The following is a 16881-nucleotide window of genomic DNA, read 5'->3' on the forward strand; positions in this document are numbered from 1 at the left end:
CTCTTCATACATAATTAAACACTACCAAATCAAGAATTTAAAAAAAAAAAAAAAAAGGAAAAAAGAAAGCCAATAACAACGTCACCATTGGTGAGTGTAACATTTCAATTTTTTCAATTCAATTTTATCTATATAGTGCCAAATCACAACAAGTCATCTCTGGGCACTTTTCACAGGTCTAGACCTTACTTTAATTTACAGAGACCCAGCAATTCTAGGGATGCACGATAATGGATTTTTTGCTGATATCCAATATGCCGATATTTCCAACTCATTGGGCCGATTGCTGATGCTGATACCGATATATGCACATATTTTTTTCCAGCTGGCTGAGGAGACTATTATGCATGCAAGCATAGACTGTACTGAGTATGATCAAGAAAGACAATATGTGAAGGAAGAACTTAGGAAGACTGGAGTTCAGGAGCTCAGCATTAAAACTTTAATGAACCTGCAAAGTGGGTGGAGCAGTAGAGTTTTCTTTGAGTTTATTAGACAGACAGGATTAATGTGTAGGATTTAATCTCTGGTCCACACTCCAGAGCAGAGGGTGGCGGTAATGCACCTAATACGCTGGTTGCCAACTGCCGGTATAAACCAAAAAGAAGATTTTTTTTTTTCTTCAAACAGAGTGGTACATCCTGGCAGCCGAAGTCTTTCCTATCTGTGCAGCTGAACACAGCAGCTCCTCTGCGGACTGTGTCACCCTGATGGTCCTGGTGCATCCTCCGCAGGCTCAATTTCATTCAGCTGCCCGTCAGACCCGCTGCTTCTTCCCACTTTAACCTGAATAACAAACCAGGGCTCGGTGCTGCGGTTGGATCCACATGGAGATCCACAAGGAGAGCCGGGGCTAACGTTAGTCCATTGAGGGAAGCACAGTCAGGCGGCAGAGGGGAACGCGACATATCGGCCTCTCATAATCGGTAGAATTTGCAGATGCCGATATTTCATTTTAGAGCTTTTATGGGCCGATACTGATGACGTGCTGATAATATTGTGCATCCCTAAACAATTCCCCCATGAGCAAGCACATAGCAACAGCAGTGCTTGAACATTTTTCGTATGTTCCAGGAGGTAATTTATTTCTTCCTTTGAACACTGTTTGTGCAGTGTTACATTCCACCAGATCCATCAACTTCAAAGCATGTGACTTGAAAAGCTTGTTAGTGTGTTCACGAAATCCTACGTTGTTTACTACCTTCATGGCTCTTTTTTGTAGTATGCTTAACAATTGTAATTTGCTTTTGTAAGTGATGCCCCACACCTCCGCACAGTAATTCAGATACGGTAATATAAGTGAGCAATACAGAACGTACAATGCTTTATGATTCAGAATGTGCCTTGTTTTTCTCATAACACCAACTTTGCTGGCACATTATCTCATATCTCATATTATCTCATATCTCATATTATGAGGTTTCCAGCAGATTTTGTGGTCTAATAATTTACAGCTTCATATAATGGGATAACTTGAGCAGTTTTCATCTTACATGGAAATGTACCAGTTTTGACTGACAAGTTACAGATGTAAGTTATTGGCTTTATAATACCATCAATGACTTTCTTGACCTAAGTGTTATCCATTTCATTCCTGTCAGTAGACATTTTATTCTTAACACTTGCTGACAATTTCAATAATTTCCTAATTGCGCTTGGATTTCTGACTCCATAATCCTCTTTTACATACCAACATAATTCAAAACTATAACAGAATGTGAAACATGGGACAAGATTCTCATCTTGCATCATTTAAAGCAAAATACAAGAACCTGTTAACATTTAAAACTAGCAATTAAAGCTACTGCTAACTAAGCTAAGTTAGCGATTATTTTTTTCATATATGAATCTCAAATATTTTTCTAATTAATCATTTAGTATATAATATGTCAAATAGCGAAAAATGCTAATTTTCCAGCACACAAGCAGACTGAAAATAGCTTCTTTTTTAACCCAACCAAGAGTCCAGATCTATTAAATTTATCATTACTATGATGATGCTAACGTTAGCGCGTTGCACCTGGGAAAAGCAGCAAATACTCACATTTGAGAAGCTGGAATAGCAAATGTTTGGCCTATGAAGCTATGGATTTTTACATAGTCATAGTTTATAAAAACTGTTGCCAATTTATTTTTTCTGTCAACTATTTGATTAACGATAAAGAAATCAACTCATTGTTAGCTAATACTTTAAGTGCTAACCGTTAGCTAGCTTAGCTCCGCATCACAATGCGGTTTAACCATAAATTGGTATGATGAATATTGATGACATTGATGACGATTTGAGACTCACCTAGGAGAAACTGTGGCTGGCACTTTTTTTTAGTAGAGTCATTTTTGATTTAACTAACGTTAGTTGTTGTACCTCCTTTCCTGTCTTACTGGAAAAGATGAAATATAACAGTTCTCCATGGTGATGGGCGTCGCGTTCCTTAGGTACCTATCGGTGGCACGTGGAAACTGCTCAGCTTCCTCTTCATCACATTCATTCATTCATATTTGTTATAAATCCATTACTGTTGCTCTTCCTGGGGTTTCTTCCATTTTTTCCCTGTTAAACGGGTTTTATATATTTTTTCTTTATTCTAATCGAGGTCTAAGGACAGAGGATGTTGTATTGCTGCACAGACTGTAAAGCCCCCTAAGGAAAATTTGTGATGTGTGATATTGGGCTATACAAATAAAATTGGCTTGACTAACTTCACACAACACAAGGTGCCATCAGGCCAACATAAAATACACACACTTTCTGTTGGGCTTTGTTGTCATCTTCACACACCTTTCTATGACTTTCCAGTGTTTCAGAATGTAGTCTCTTCAAAAGATTACAAGAAATACATTAAATGTATATTTTACAAATATCCATGATGGATTCAGTTTGTTTTACTTTCTTTCAAAACTAGGATGAACACTTGAGAGAGTCATAAGGTCATTACTCATATTCTAATTAGAAAAACGGAATCAAATTTATGGATTTGATCTGTAATATAGTAAGTTTCTGTCATCTGTTTGTATTGCAGATATTGTCTACAGCGTGGAGCTTTTGTGAAGCAGAATTTATTCAAAAGATAAAGATCTCTGTGTGCACAGTTTGGTTCAGGTACCATCAGCTATGGAAACAGCCAGGTTTACTGAAGAGAAAAGACTGTTTACTGTGTGATTTAGGAAAGAATGAAGACAAAGTACATTTTATGTTTTATTGCTCATTATATGATGATTAAGGGCTACACTATCTAGTAAAATGTCCTTAATTTCTGATGATTTTTTGTGGATGAATACTTATTCTAAAAAAAAAAAAAACAACCTGAGCTGTGTTTCAGGAGGAAAACCTTTTTTGTGGCTCATTTTATTTGTAGAGCTTGATGCAGACAACGGAGATATTTGTAATGTAAGATGTTTTTTTCTTGTCTATGCTTGACAAATGTTTCCCCAGTGCTGGGGAAAATACAACTATATTCTGGTGTTTTGTAAGTCCATGTGGGTGAGTGGGTGGTATATTAGTACATAGAGCATCAGTATAATGATGTGTAGGTGGCTGAACCTTGTCTGAAATTACTGGTAAAAAAAGGGAGGTGTCATGAAATATTTCCCAAAATACCTTGCAAATCTATTGCAACCTGTTGTAGCTTCTACAGTATTGCACAGGTCACAAAAAGGTCACATTTATTGCAAATGTTGTTCTTCAAATGCATTTCGCAGTAGAGAAAGAATGAATTGGGTAAGTAATTCTAGGTTAATAATCATTTGAGAAATATCTGGATAATAACTTTACTGGCAAAAAAAACAAAAAACAAGCCAACTGAATTATCTTTTTTTTTTTTTTTTTTTTTAAATGACTTTTTTGTGTCTCATCAGCAACAATGACGAATTGAACTACAGAAATGAGGTGAACCAACTGGCCATGTGGTACAAAATGTAGGGAAAACAAAGGAGATTATTATTGACTTCCAGAGAGCCCACACCCAACAACCCCCGCTGACCATCAACAGTACTACTCTGGAGCAGGTGAGCAGCACCAAATTTCTGGGTGTGTACATCACCGAGAACCTCTCCTGGACTGATAACACTGCATCACTGGCCAAGAAAGCCCAGCAGCATCTCTACTTCCTCTTCTCTTGCCCGGGCTCTTGCTCTCTTTAGTTTTTCCAGGAAGTTAAAGAGAGCAAGAGCCCCAGCACCCATCATGTGCTCCTTCTACCAAGGCATCACTGAGAGCATCCTGATCAGCTGCATCTCTGTGTGGTTTGGGAGCTGCACTGCCTCTAATCATAAGACCCTGCGGGGCATAGTGAACATGGCTGGGAAGATCACAGATGCCTCACTCCCCTTCCTCCTGGACACTTATAACACCCACCACCATTGCGAGCCCATCCCTTACATAGCCTCTTCAGTCTCCTACCATCTGGGAGAAGATCCTCTGAACCTGCTCCACCAGACAGTGTAACAGCTTTATCCATCAGGCTGTCAGGATGCTGAACTCTCTCACCAATATAAAGTATGAGGCACCGTCAGGGGCTCAAATGGACCACTGCAGTTGCACTGCAGTGCCTCTGACATTATGTGTCATTTTATATAAGATTATTGGATTCTTTCTGACATGACATACTTCGCTGTTTTTGCCTGCCTTTGCACTGCAAAGCACTGAGCAATAAAAAGAGCAAGCAATCACCATTAATAGAGAAACAATGCATTGAGAAATGTTCACAAAAAAACACTCACCAGAAATGTTGCAACGTGTTCCCAACTGAACAAATGAGCGTAACATTCATCCTTTGACAGCCTCCTCTCACAGAGCAAACACAGAAATCTCACTTCTGTGGATTGATGCTGTCTGATATACGCGTTGTGCTTGACCAGAAACTGCTTACCTGCAATAATGAGGTGAAGAAGAGTCAGAAACATCCACGCGGAAGGTTGTGGATTGTGTTCAGTGCGTCTAATACTACTTTTCCATCTGTTGCATTTTGAAATGCAAGCTGGAGGTGTTTTTCATTGTTCTTGTCATCGTCTCATACTGGACACTTACTATTGTTTATGAGTGTGAAATTAGTAGGCAAAATCAAGAAAACATATTCATCAGTGAGTAATCACCTTCAAAGTGCAGGAAGGACTTTCCTTCCTGTAGTACTCACCCAGCAGAGGAAATCTCTCGTTCTCTTTGAGTTTGCTGTAGGGTTCACAAGGTGGAACTGCACAGACATACAACAGGCAAAAAGTCAGATAAACGTAATCAAAGTGCAAAGAATTTCATTTATCTAATTACAGAGAAGCAATGCTTTTACCACTGACCTTGGCGCTTTAAGAAAGTGCGGTGTAGGTCAAGTCTCTCTATCACTGCAGACACAGTAAAGAATGAGACAATTTCAGCTTCATATCTCATGTTTGGATGCATGACCGGAGGCAATTCATATAATCTCGCTGAGCACAAATCACTCTCTTTACTTTATAAAATAATGTGGGTAAAAAGTACAAGTCCTCTGTCTGTGCATTAATTAGTGGCATCTCACAACACAAGCTGTTCTGTCTAAAACAAGAGAAAAGATACAGCGAGCAACTAGCTGTGATTAACTTTAGGGTACCTACCTGTTTGGTAACTCAGTGGGTTAAGGTTCCTAAACAGCCAGGAAGGAACATCAAGTATCTGAGAAAGGAAAGATTCTCAATCATGAAAATTATGACTGACTGCAAGTTAGACTAACCTAGTTATTGTTAGTTACATTAACAAGCTTTTGTACATCCCTGAACAGATGTGAACACTTTAGTAAAGAAAAAAGAAACAGGCCTGTTCATGTTCTATGAATTGGTCTTTTACCTCCACTGTCAAATGGTGTAGTCCTCTTTTCTTCTCCTCCTCCCATGCCACTAAAGTCATGGCTTCCACATCCAGATGGTTCTGCCATGCAAACGGCAGCTGCCAGGGATTCTGGTACAACTAAGAAATGAGTAAAAAAGCTGGTCAATTACATTACTGTGTTCAGCAGTTGTGACAAACTAGCATTGTTTCCCCCCCCACACTATATCATGTGTTTAAGCCAGTCTGAACCGTATTACCATGCAATAGTAATAATGCAAAAATAACAGGTTATATACTGCTGACTGTGATGGATTACTTCTCCTTGGATAGATAGATGACTTAAAAACTACTTAATAAAGACTACATACACCTAATGCATTTGAAAGCAGTTCACTCCCCAGCAGCAGGAGGAAAGGTTGGACCTTTTACTTTGATACACTGACTCCACCAAACAATGTGGCAGCTACAGACTGAATATAGTTAACTGAATATGTAATATAAATGTATAAATATAAGAACACATACACATCAGTTGCAAATCCACACACATTTGTGACGCCGTTCCAACACCATTTGCATCGCCTGCACGTTATTGTGGTCGACACAAATCATTTGAGGAAATAACTTTAATGAAAGCTCACCAATGTGTGTATGAGATGTTTTCGGCCTTCCAGGTGTTGTGTGAGAAACGAGTCTGAGAAACTCTCCTCACAAGCAAAGCACACATAAATAGGTTCATGTGGAACCTGAGCGCACAGACAAGTCACAACCAGGGATATGCCTAAACACACAAAAATACAAATGAAAGTAAGAAATTACATATTTCTGTTATTTCCTTTAACAGCTAAACTCGTAAAAATGCCACAACGATAACAAGTGGGTCAGCTCACCAATAACTGGCCGATCCTGCTTCTCGCTATTTTTGAGGTACCTCAATAAGCCCAGATTGGGTCTCCGACCTGATAACATTGACAGAAAAGAAGGTGAAGAAGAGCTAATACATGAACAACTTTTTAAAATTAACTTGAACTTTGTGCCCCATTTTCCAACATTTAACAGAGATGATTCAGATGAACACAGATCAATTTCTGGAAATTGTGATACCATTAATCATTGGAGAGAAAAAAAAAAATCAGAGACAATATTTAAGAATAATGTTAAAATTCAGCCCATTGTGTGATGCTACCTTCAGCCCAATGATAAAATTTATTTTCAGACCTTTTAACACTGTTTTCTGTATTGTTTTTAACTAATAAAGTGTTGCAGCCTGCTTTAACAAAAGGAGAAAAGCGTACCTGATTGGTCGTAACCATCTGCTATTTCATCTGTAAGTAAGAGTGAAAACAATGAACACTGTGTCACACTTATATCACCTTCAAATCACACAAAATACAGGAAATGAGAAAAGTGAATGATACCTTTGCCAAATAAATTCTTCAACACCTGGGGAAGAACATTACAAAAAGATCTTACGTTATGGTCATATTTTGTAGTATTTCATGAATAATAAATCTTTTTATTAAGACTTTCTGTTGGAACATATAAAAATGTTGATATACCTGCTGGTGTTCCCACTTAAACACATGCTTGAAATACTGAGACACATTCATTAAGACCACGTTGCAGTTCTGTCATGAGACAACAAGGGTGAAACTAATGAAAAGTCAAGCGGTGTATTGGACGAGCTTGTTCTCCACAACATGGATAGTAGTTGGTACAGTAACAATATTCAGGATATTGTAGGGAAATAAGAATTTTCACCTGACAACGTAGTGTGTACGGTGATGCTACAGGCCACACTGATACAGTAGAAAGCGCTACAAAGAAAAAACAAAGTTAGTTCATTCAATGGTAATTAAAAGCCTAACAATTTAATTGACACTGGTTTGACAATTACAAGTATTGAACATCCCCACAAAAACTGTTGACATTATCACTTCAATTTGATCCTAATATACATAATCCATTCTGCAAAAGGGGCTGTGTTTAAGCCAACTTTCACAACCTTTAAGTGCACTTTACAAACAAAAAAAATACAATTACAGTTTACCTTTTGTCTTTAATTTGAACTTTTTGAAGAGAAAACAGAAAAACAATTTGTCTTGACTATCTCGATGTAGGATAAGTCCCAAACAAGATAACTGGTCCAGTGGAAAAACTCCAACTAGTCTGCGATGAGATAATACATACTCAGCTTGTTCCCTGGTGTGACGCTTGTAATCAAGCTGCTCTCCGTTTTTTCCTTCATGGTGGATTCCAGTTTCTTCAAAGCTAAAAACCACCATAGGTTGAATTAGTAAAAACATCATTCTAGGTTCCACTGAAGGTCCAGTACATCCAGAGAAATACAACATAGCTGAAGCATAAAAAGTAAAATACCAACCTTCTGCATAACCGGAGGAATTTACTAATGTGAATACATCAGGCTCCAGGTTCACTTGCTATAACACAAAGCCATACAGTTTCACATGAACACAAACAAAAGCATCAATTAGGGAATAGTAAAACAAGGGAGTATTAGACTGTACATACATTAAAAGGACTTTGTAAGCAATATTACCTTTATATCAGTATTTGCAGATCCATGAATTTTCTCTGCCTGCTTTGCAAAATTGAGCATCATTGCGGCAAAGGCGCTGCTGTAACGTATGTAGGATTCCTTTGACAGCAAAGTGGTGGGGTGCCATGCTTTCTGCACAAATTAAAACCAATATGAATTTCACAATTGCCCCACAGAAAGACTAACATTACCAATAGTAGCTGTAGATTCATCATTCATCAGTAGATTCATTACTCAAACATACCAGAAACTGCTGACACCGGAACAAAACAGCTATATTAAGGGTATATTCATGCAACAAATACTACAGTGATTCAGTCAGTGATGGTCTTTATTCCTGATGCACTTTTTCCTTTTCTCAGCAAACTACAGTCAATACAGAATGCTGCTGCCAGGCGTCTTGATATGTGCAAAGTCAAGGTGCTCCTTTGAAACTCTTTTCAATTTTATCTTATGGTTTCCTCCTTTGAATTATGATTCCTTATATACTTTTTTTTCTACTTTTCTGAAGGTCCTACACAACCATTAAGAGACTCATTCAGCTCTGCAGTGACAAAGAAAGCTATCTGCTACCTCCCGCCAACTGCCATCAGCCTGTTCAACGAGTCTCCTCGTATGTTGGGACAGGGGACTCTGCTAGCAGTGAAGCTTCATCTCACTTACTGTATATGAAAAGGACAGACTGCTCCTTGCTTGAATTTAGTCATCATCTTTCTATAATACTGATTGATCTGCTGTTAATGCTTCCAATCCCATCTGTTTCTAATAACCATCTGTATACAGTATATACTGTGTAAATTATGTAGCCTATATTATGCATATGTGAAGGAAATTATGATAGTTAGAATGATAGTTAGAAGTGTACTATTGGAGAAAACAGTGTTATGATATTAATGTTTAATGATTATCAATCTAGTACCTAGTAAACTTTGCTTTCCATATATTCTGTAAAACATTTACAGCAAGTAACTTTTGCCCATGGTCTTAAATGAAAACAACATTCAAGATGTCGAATGTTTAAATAAAATCTTAAAATATATAAAATATTCAATGCTCAATTGTTAAATTAAATTGCAATATGAGGTCTGATACCTTCCTCTTTTAAACATGGTAGTGAATGAAACAACAGCCTGTATCCACATCATCAAAACTTGATAACTTACAAACATGAACACACGTCTTGTCCTGCAGCTTGTTGAACGAGCTAACGTCAGTTAGCAGCTAGATGCTAATTAGCTGCTCACGTTAAACAGCGTGTAAACATACCTGCAGGTGTCACTACGGACCCGTTTAATGCTTTGGTCGTTGCTCTTCAAAATCCCTGTTAACGACGCGCTGTCTGTCTATGACTTTTACTTACAGGAGTTTGTTTACGTTGTCTTAAATGAGACATTCACTTTTGCAATTAACCCGCGGTTCAGATGCGTGCCGAACTGTGGGGGGCAATCCGTATGGATCCCGGATCAAGTACGATCCGGTGCACCCCTACAAATTAATGTCTAGTTTGTTAGGAAAGAAGAAACAGGAAAGGATACCTGAATTGCATGATACACGATAACCCCGATTCAGTGAGGTCATTGTTGGAAAAGGGCAGCTAAATACAAGAACTGGAAGTTGTACAAGACAACCAGTTCCAGTTCCACTTCCATATTGATTATCTTGCAGGAAACAGGTGTCTGCAGGCAGAGAGGTATGACTGCATCCGTCAACACAAGCACAGTGACAGTTCTGCACCTTACTGTACAGCTTTTACATCTACTTGACTTGCACTAATGAATAGTCTGTTACCATCACTGCACTGTGTGTGTTCAGCATATAGTAGTTAACATTATAGTCCTATCTTCTCTCTTTTCTATTATTCTTATTTTATTCTATTTTATATTTTTTAGATTTTATTTAGTTATTGTATATAATATGTATATAATTTGGCATTTTCATTACATTTGTCTCTCAACCACAACAGATTTTTTGCTTATTTTGCCTCATTAGACCTCTTCAAGATTGTGTGGCAATATCTGTTTTTATTAATATTCTCAATAGTGTCATAGCTACTTACAAAGTAACAAAAGATGTGATCGAAGCTCAGGACATGTTTGATGATCATGTGGGCAGCTAAAGTTAGGTTGCAGAGTGTGCAGAGGAAGTGTCTCCTCTCAGTCTGTCCAACACAAATGCATTCAATAAGGTGCTGCAGGCCTACAACAGGGGAAAAAATTTTAGTACAAAAAGAAAACTGAAGAAGGCCAATGATGTCGTAAAAAAAAAGTCATTACCAGCAGAATTTTGCATCCAAAAATCTGTATTGCTTTAATTCAAACTATAAGAAATGTCATTTTGTTGTATAAGGTGTCATGTGATTTACTGACCGAGAAGTGGATGCTTCCTGTTGCCCAATTTGTGGTATGTTTGTATCATCATCTTCTTTGGCTTGACAGCTAGAAAAAAATAAGGCACAAGTGAAGGAGTGTGGACTGAAGGAGGAGAGTGAATGTATGATATTGTGGTGGAAATTCATATAACCATACATATATATTCTTATACACTATTGCCTTATTCATGTCTTTTAAATCTCACATAGCCCTTGTATGAATTAAATATTGTGTAACTACTTGTATTGCCAAAGGAGAACCTGAGCCTTCCCAGGTCATTAACACCCTGTCAAACATAATTAAATAGTGGCTGCTCGCGTAGCCACTATCCAAACTTGGCTATGACCAATAATAAGATGCAGAGGCACTGTAACAACACAAAGGACCAATAAAATTGATGGGAAGGGTCAAGAGATGTATTCTCATCTATTGTATATATGATGCTATACTGTCAGTCACTTTTCAGTTGCTCTGCTTAGAATAACTCTGCCATATTGTTGATTCCTCTGAAGACTTCGTCTCCGAAAGTTTTATTTCTACCACAATATGAATGCAGATAGAGACTGAGAAATCAATCTGACCACAAGGTGCATTTAGTAGCCGTTGTGGAGCTTTCGATCATTTCATATGATTTTCATCAGCAGATGACATTTTCTCAGTTGTCATTGAATAGCAGATGTTCAAATTAACATTTTTTCTGAATACTTTTAGACTTCTCATCCATGTTGGCATAAAAGCTGAGGTTTTTAGCAAACATGGATCATAACCATGATATAGCTAAAAGCTCCAGAACTCAATGGACCTTGTGGTCAGATTGTTTTCTTGACTGTGGTTTCTTTGAATTTAAGCATACATATATTAGCTGGTTAGAGTGATTCATACAAATAGTGATTACATCAAGGGGTCAAAATAATGTTTGACTTTGGAGAAGGGGGTAGATTGAACTGTTTATTGAACTCTGCAACTTTTTAAGCCCTAATCCTGAGACTAATCTTGAGGGAAAAAAAGTGCACACACCTTCGAACAGCTTGAGAAGCTTTTCATTTTCACTGAAAGAGAGCATCACTGTGGGGAGAAGTATCAGATCACTTTCATTAACATACAATTTTATAAAGTATAAGCAAATATTATGCAGCAAAATCTTCAGGATTATTTACCTTCAGAATAGGTGCTTGTTTCACACTTTTTTAACAGCTCATCAGGCAAATCCAACAACTGCAAAGAGACAAAAAAACAATGTAAACAAATAACTTCGCCTATTGTTTAAAAATACTACCACCCCACAAACACAAATATTGGACCACAGTCTCTTTATCTGACAGTAACCATAAAGGATAGCATGACCATGTAAGGGTTTCTCCAAAGTTAAAGCACACACTCAGTTTTGCTGCTATATGAAGACATAAACTAAAAAACATGAGCATTATGTGCAGATCAGTTACCATAGGAGAACACACCACACCTTTAAAACTCTAACCTGGTACAACTTCTAAAATGTATCCCTAAAAAAATTACTTTAATTTCAATATATATTTACATAAGGTACAAACCTGTAGGTGTTCAGGCCCTCTGTGCTTTGGTTCCTGTGTGATGTGAGGCCTTAGAATGACTCTCATATCCATGCTGGGCATCCAGCTGAAACTCAGCACATTAGGGTCTGTGTAGTTCTAAAATAAATTTTTTAGAAAAACACATATAAATTGTGCTTCCAAATTTTAAACATGGGCTCATTTTTAATGATGTCAGGCACTCACAAAGTAGTTGACGCCATGGTCACCAGAGTTGAGGTGGCATACTATATTGTCTGATGAACACTTTTCCTCACAGACATGGCACAGGTAAAAATAGGTCGACGACCGTGGACTGAAGCACAGAGTCAGCAGAGACAAGCCTAGGAGAAAATATAGAAAAAATTACACCAAACATGATGAATCTTTCATATCTGCAGCAGCATTGTACATCGTCTCACTGGTTTATCTTTACATTTGTTGTAATGAGAATGACACGATACAATAAGTTCATCACAAGGTGGACAATCCTGTTTCAGTATAGATTTCAAGATTTGTCATGTGCACTTAAAGATACTTTACTAACCTATAATGGGTTGTTTGATGTCACATTTGGCCAGTTTATCCATAAAAATAATGTAGGGAATGGAGGCTGTAGAGAAAACATAGTGAAATAAAGTGAAATAAAAAATGATTACAGTTGCGCTTCTCAGGACATCCAGCGTTACTTAAATATTACACTTCAAATTGACAGGTAGAATAATAGACATTGGCAGTATGACAATGACACTGAAATTTAGTTTAGTTATCGGTTTGAACCATTTCAGTTCTACTATCTGTAAAGGAAAAATTACAGATAGTACCAAGTAAATGTAGGGGGATGAGAGCCAGGTCACTGTGACCTGTACCGATGCCAAACATGTCAGCCCACCAAACCAAAACAGGAGACATCTGGAATGGCGAAGTTCCACACACACACGCGCACACACACAGTGCAGAGACACCCACTCACATTTGGTCAAAGTCCAAGATAAGTGAAATTGAGAAATGTCCCATTCTTCTTTAGAATTTGGGATAGTCAAAAAGTCTGGTAAACAGGATGAAACCTATCACGCAACATGAACACATACACACACACAGCCTGTCTTCAGTATAAAAAGGCATGTCACATTCTGTAACGTTGGAAGATATCTCTGACTACGTTGTTTGTAGGTTTGTCATGAATAAAGAGATTCCCCATCTGACACCTGTGTCTCAACCATCTGATTCCTCTTTCATCCACCTCTTTCTGCCACAACATAATCATTGGATCGTCTTGAAAAGTAGGTTGGCATCAGGTACAGATGGTACTAATTACAGATACAGGTAATTACAGACAGGTACTAATTACAGATAGTACCTGTCTAGTAAATAGTAAAATATATTCAACACGTCTCTTAGGTCTGAAGGGTACACACAATGTGTTTGGGTAACACTGAATGTAAACAGAAAACTCCACAGGCAACCTTGAACACTAACAAAAAGGTATGAGAAGAAGCATGCTTACCAGGACCCGTGAACTTATCTACAAAGAGGTAAAAAATGCAAGATGTTACAAGTCTATATGTTTAACAAGAACAAAACAAAGATTAATGAAGTGGACATAAAGTCTGACTATTAGTATTTACTCATGCAGAAAAAAAAGAAATTAAATGTATAGGGAAAGGAAGGAGGAAAAATAAGAATTACCTTTCTGAAAGACTTCTTCCATTTTCTGCAGGTAAAGAAGAAAACATACAGAGCGGTTTATTAAAGCCGAGGCAAACACAGCAACAGAAACCTCATGATGCAGGACTACAGTTAACTGAACAACAGTACGGTCTTTCCACTTCCCTGGTCCAGGGCTTCCATGTAGCTTTAATTCAAACAGTTATCCAGCTAACTTCTAATACTGCTTATAAGACAAATTTTTAAAAAACTTTTTGAAGTAGCCACTAATGCACCAGTGAGTGTATTTTGCCATCAGGTGGTTATAACATCACAAAAAAACCCATTCTATGGGGAGTTTGCATGTTCTACATTTGTTCACATGGTTTGCTTCATGCACTCTGGTTTTCCCAACAGTTCAAAGACATGCAATTTATGTGAAATGGAAACTCAAAAAGTCCCCATGAGTATGTCATCACTAATTCAAGGGTATAAAGTGGCTAATAGGAAAAACCTTTGTTTTTATCTAAGCTGTTAAATGGTTCAGAATTTTGTGCTGACTAAAATAAACTGAGCATAACCAGGTTGAGTCTACATCAAGTTTAATGCCCACCTTATGATGTTCCTTTGAGCGCACATGTTTTTTCAAATCAAAAAAACATTTAAACTTCACGAGGCAGACCTGCAACAAGAAAAAAAGGGGGAAAAAGTACATCAGGCACTCAGAAAGAGAGTCAGATAAGGGACATTTGTTTGCTGTTTACATGTGCCAGGATTTGGACAATATCCTTCTACAAATCTTGTTCATGCTCACTCCAAATGGGTATAGTTGTGTTTTTGGTATTATATGACACAGAACCCCCACTGGTAAAGCTCTACATTACACTTCTGTTTCTATACTGTCGTTGGCATAAACAGCATAGCAGGTGATTTAGGATCTAGGAAATGTGGAAGATTTTCTCTTACCACATCTAATCTTTACTAAGTGCTGACTTGCTAACGCCGACAGAACTGTCACCTTAAATAAAGAAGAATCAGGAGTCGGGCTGGTTTCCAGTCCACTGGTAGGTCTTAGTAGAAAATAAAATAAACTGAGCTGGTCTTAAGAGTGAGTGAGTTCTCACAGCCTTCATTGTTCATACTGTCATAAGACCATCCCATGTAGGTGACCAGACCTCCCCTCACTCTTCCTCTATTTGACCTGTCTGCCAGGTGTGGCGTCAGGTTCAATGTAACCCTTAATCCTGCGTCCCATTATCTTACTGTTTTGTGAGCTATCTCTCCCAAATACAGACCTCTAATCATGTCATTTGCTCAAACTTGACAGCTTGCATCCTGTCACGTACTTGTAGATTGTACAATATGTTAACAGATTCTGAACATCCTGTCTTTCATGAACTTCATCAACCTTCTTCCAGATTTTGTGGCACCCTTTACTTTTCTATTAGTTACACAGTGCAGCCTTTTTCATTACATTGTAATGAAGTGAATTTCATTTCCATATGTTTTCCATTATAATTGCACCTTTACTGACCTTACACAGAGTTACAAGCATGATAATGATGCTTTTTGGTTAATTGAAATGAAATTATATTTTATTTCAATTCCACATAATTCCCCTCTTTGCAACTAAACAGTCATATACAACACTATATTTTCCCAGCAAGCATAGGTATAGTGTACGGCAGGATAAATGGGAAAGCAATGCATATATTGTTTTTCACATCCTTCCACAATGGTTCTTTGAAACCTTATTACTTTCAACTGTAAAAGACACCAAGTTACCAACTTTCTTGGAACATTAAACCTTCTGGGTTCTTTCACATGACTTGCATTACACAGCAGCAAAGCATGTGTGAAAAAGTCTGTTTTGGTCTTTTCCTGTGGCTTCCTGTAACGTTCTTCTTGGCCCATGTGTTTTTTGCACGCAGTTGAGAGCCTTCCACCCCGGAGAGGTTACCAGCACTTACAGTGCATGGTGGATAATTCCTTGTTTCAGGTCTTCATTTAATAGTAGACGTCAGTGAAATAGGGGACCCATGCCCCACCTCTTTTAATCCTGTTGAGCAGGGCAGAAAAGCAGGGCTCGCAGCCCAGTGAAGACCGTAGGCACATCACATGAGGGGGAGACAAAACATTTGGTTTTCCCAGTCTCTTATTTTGCATTGACTGTTGCAGTTTGATCTGCACTGCATCTCCTTAAAAACCTGAAATAAGTATTTTTTCACCTTGCACTCTGTGACACAAGAACAACTGTCTTGCTGAATAAAGCAGTCCCCTGCCTGAACACAAAGAATCACATCACTCCATTGACAGAGTTCAAAAGCTCAACTAAGAGTCAGTGAATGACTTAAGATCAAGGAGGCTGTTCACATCCAACGCCAGAAATCATCTTCACACAGTGCCTGAGACTGCATTTAATTCTTCAAAATTAATGGCGTTACTTTAAAACATGTCACACAATTATTCTCCAGAACACCGTACAAGACAAGTTTGGTGAATAAAGCTTTGTGTGCTGGAGAGGAGTTGTATGACATGTTTTCCTTTTTTATTTGAATAGTAAAGTAAGTTCTCAAAGTTAGGAAGTTACTTTGTGATACAGAGCAGTAACAGACGATCTGAACTGGAAACTGATCAATTCTGGTTCATCCAGTGAGTGTAAGACTATAATTATCTCCAAAAAATGCAATAAAAGGAAATTTAAGTGACTCTTGTATCCATCTTTTCATTCCCTGTCTTCCTTCATTAATTTTTAAGTCAATCAATTAATTTTGTCCCTTTTTTATAGTCACAAGTAAACCAATCATCATCATCATCATCTTTGTCAAATGTGCAACTTGTTCTCCTCCTTGTGTGGGAGAAAATGGTGTTTTTTCAGATATGAATCACTACAGTTATCATACTTTTCCATATCTGTACATTTCCTGTCATCAATATTAAGTTTAAATTTGAGCGTTTTAGCCA

The 16881-nt window shown here is 37.8% G+C and overlaps 1 protein-coding gene across 1 annotated transcript in view; it reads right to left on the reverse strand.

The window, feature by feature from the left end:
- The window catches only part of LOC137199046 (uncharacterized), a 51354-nt gene that overhangs the window by 20529 nt on the left and 13944 nt on the right, over positions 1 to 16881 (reverse strand). Inside the window, exons 3-26 of the mRNA XM_067613135.1 lie at positions 14531 to 14599; positions 13960 to 13984; positions 13778 to 13795; positions 12818 to 12883; positions 12478 to 12614; positions 12274 to 12390; positions 11881 to 11938; positions 11741 to 11788; positions 10721 to 10789; positions 10411 to 10550; positions 8355 to 8486; positions 8178 to 8235; positions 7985 to 8065; positions 7556 to 7611; positions 7354 to 7422; positions 7213 to 7237; positions 7090 to 7119; positions 6685 to 6753; positions 6436 to 6575; positions 5813 to 5932; positions 5584 to 5641; positions 5290 to 5334; positions 5133 to 5189; positions 4720 to 4868 (exon numbers count right to left, since the gene is read on the reverse strand). Coding sequence (XP_067469236.1) covers positions 4720 to 4868; positions 5133 to 5189; positions 5290 to 5334; positions 5584 to 5641; positions 5813 to 5932; positions 6436 to 6575; positions 6685 to 6753; positions 7090 to 7119; positions 7213 to 7237; positions 7354 to 7422; positions 7556 to 7611; positions 7985 to 8065; positions 8178 to 8235; positions 8355 to 8486; positions 10411 to 10550; positions 10721 to 10789; positions 11741 to 11788; positions 11881 to 11938; positions 12274 to 12390; positions 12478 to 12614; positions 12818 to 12883; positions 13778 to 13795; positions 13960 to 13984; positions 14531 to 14599 — 1836 coding nt within the window. The remainder of the gene's footprint in view (positions 1 to 4719; positions 4869 to 5132; positions 5190 to 5289; positions 5335 to 5583; positions 5642 to 5812; positions 5933 to 6435; positions 6576 to 6684; positions 6754 to 7089; positions 7120 to 7212; positions 7238 to 7353; positions 7423 to 7555; positions 7612 to 7984; positions 8066 to 8177; positions 8236 to 8354; positions 8487 to 10410; positions 10551 to 10720; positions 10790 to 11740; positions 11789 to 11880; positions 11939 to 12273; positions 12391 to 12477; positions 12615 to 12817; positions 12884 to 13777; positions 13796 to 13959; positions 13985 to 14530; positions 14600 to 16881) is intronic.

Source organism: Thunnus thynnus, chromosome 15, assembly GCF_963924715.1.
Source record: "Thunnus thynnus chromosome 15, fThuThy2.1, whole genome shotgun sequence".
In the NCBI taxonomy this organism is placed as follows: domain Eukaryota; kingdom Metazoa; phylum Chordata; class Actinopteri; order Scombriformes; family Scombridae; genus Thunnus; species Thunnus thynnus.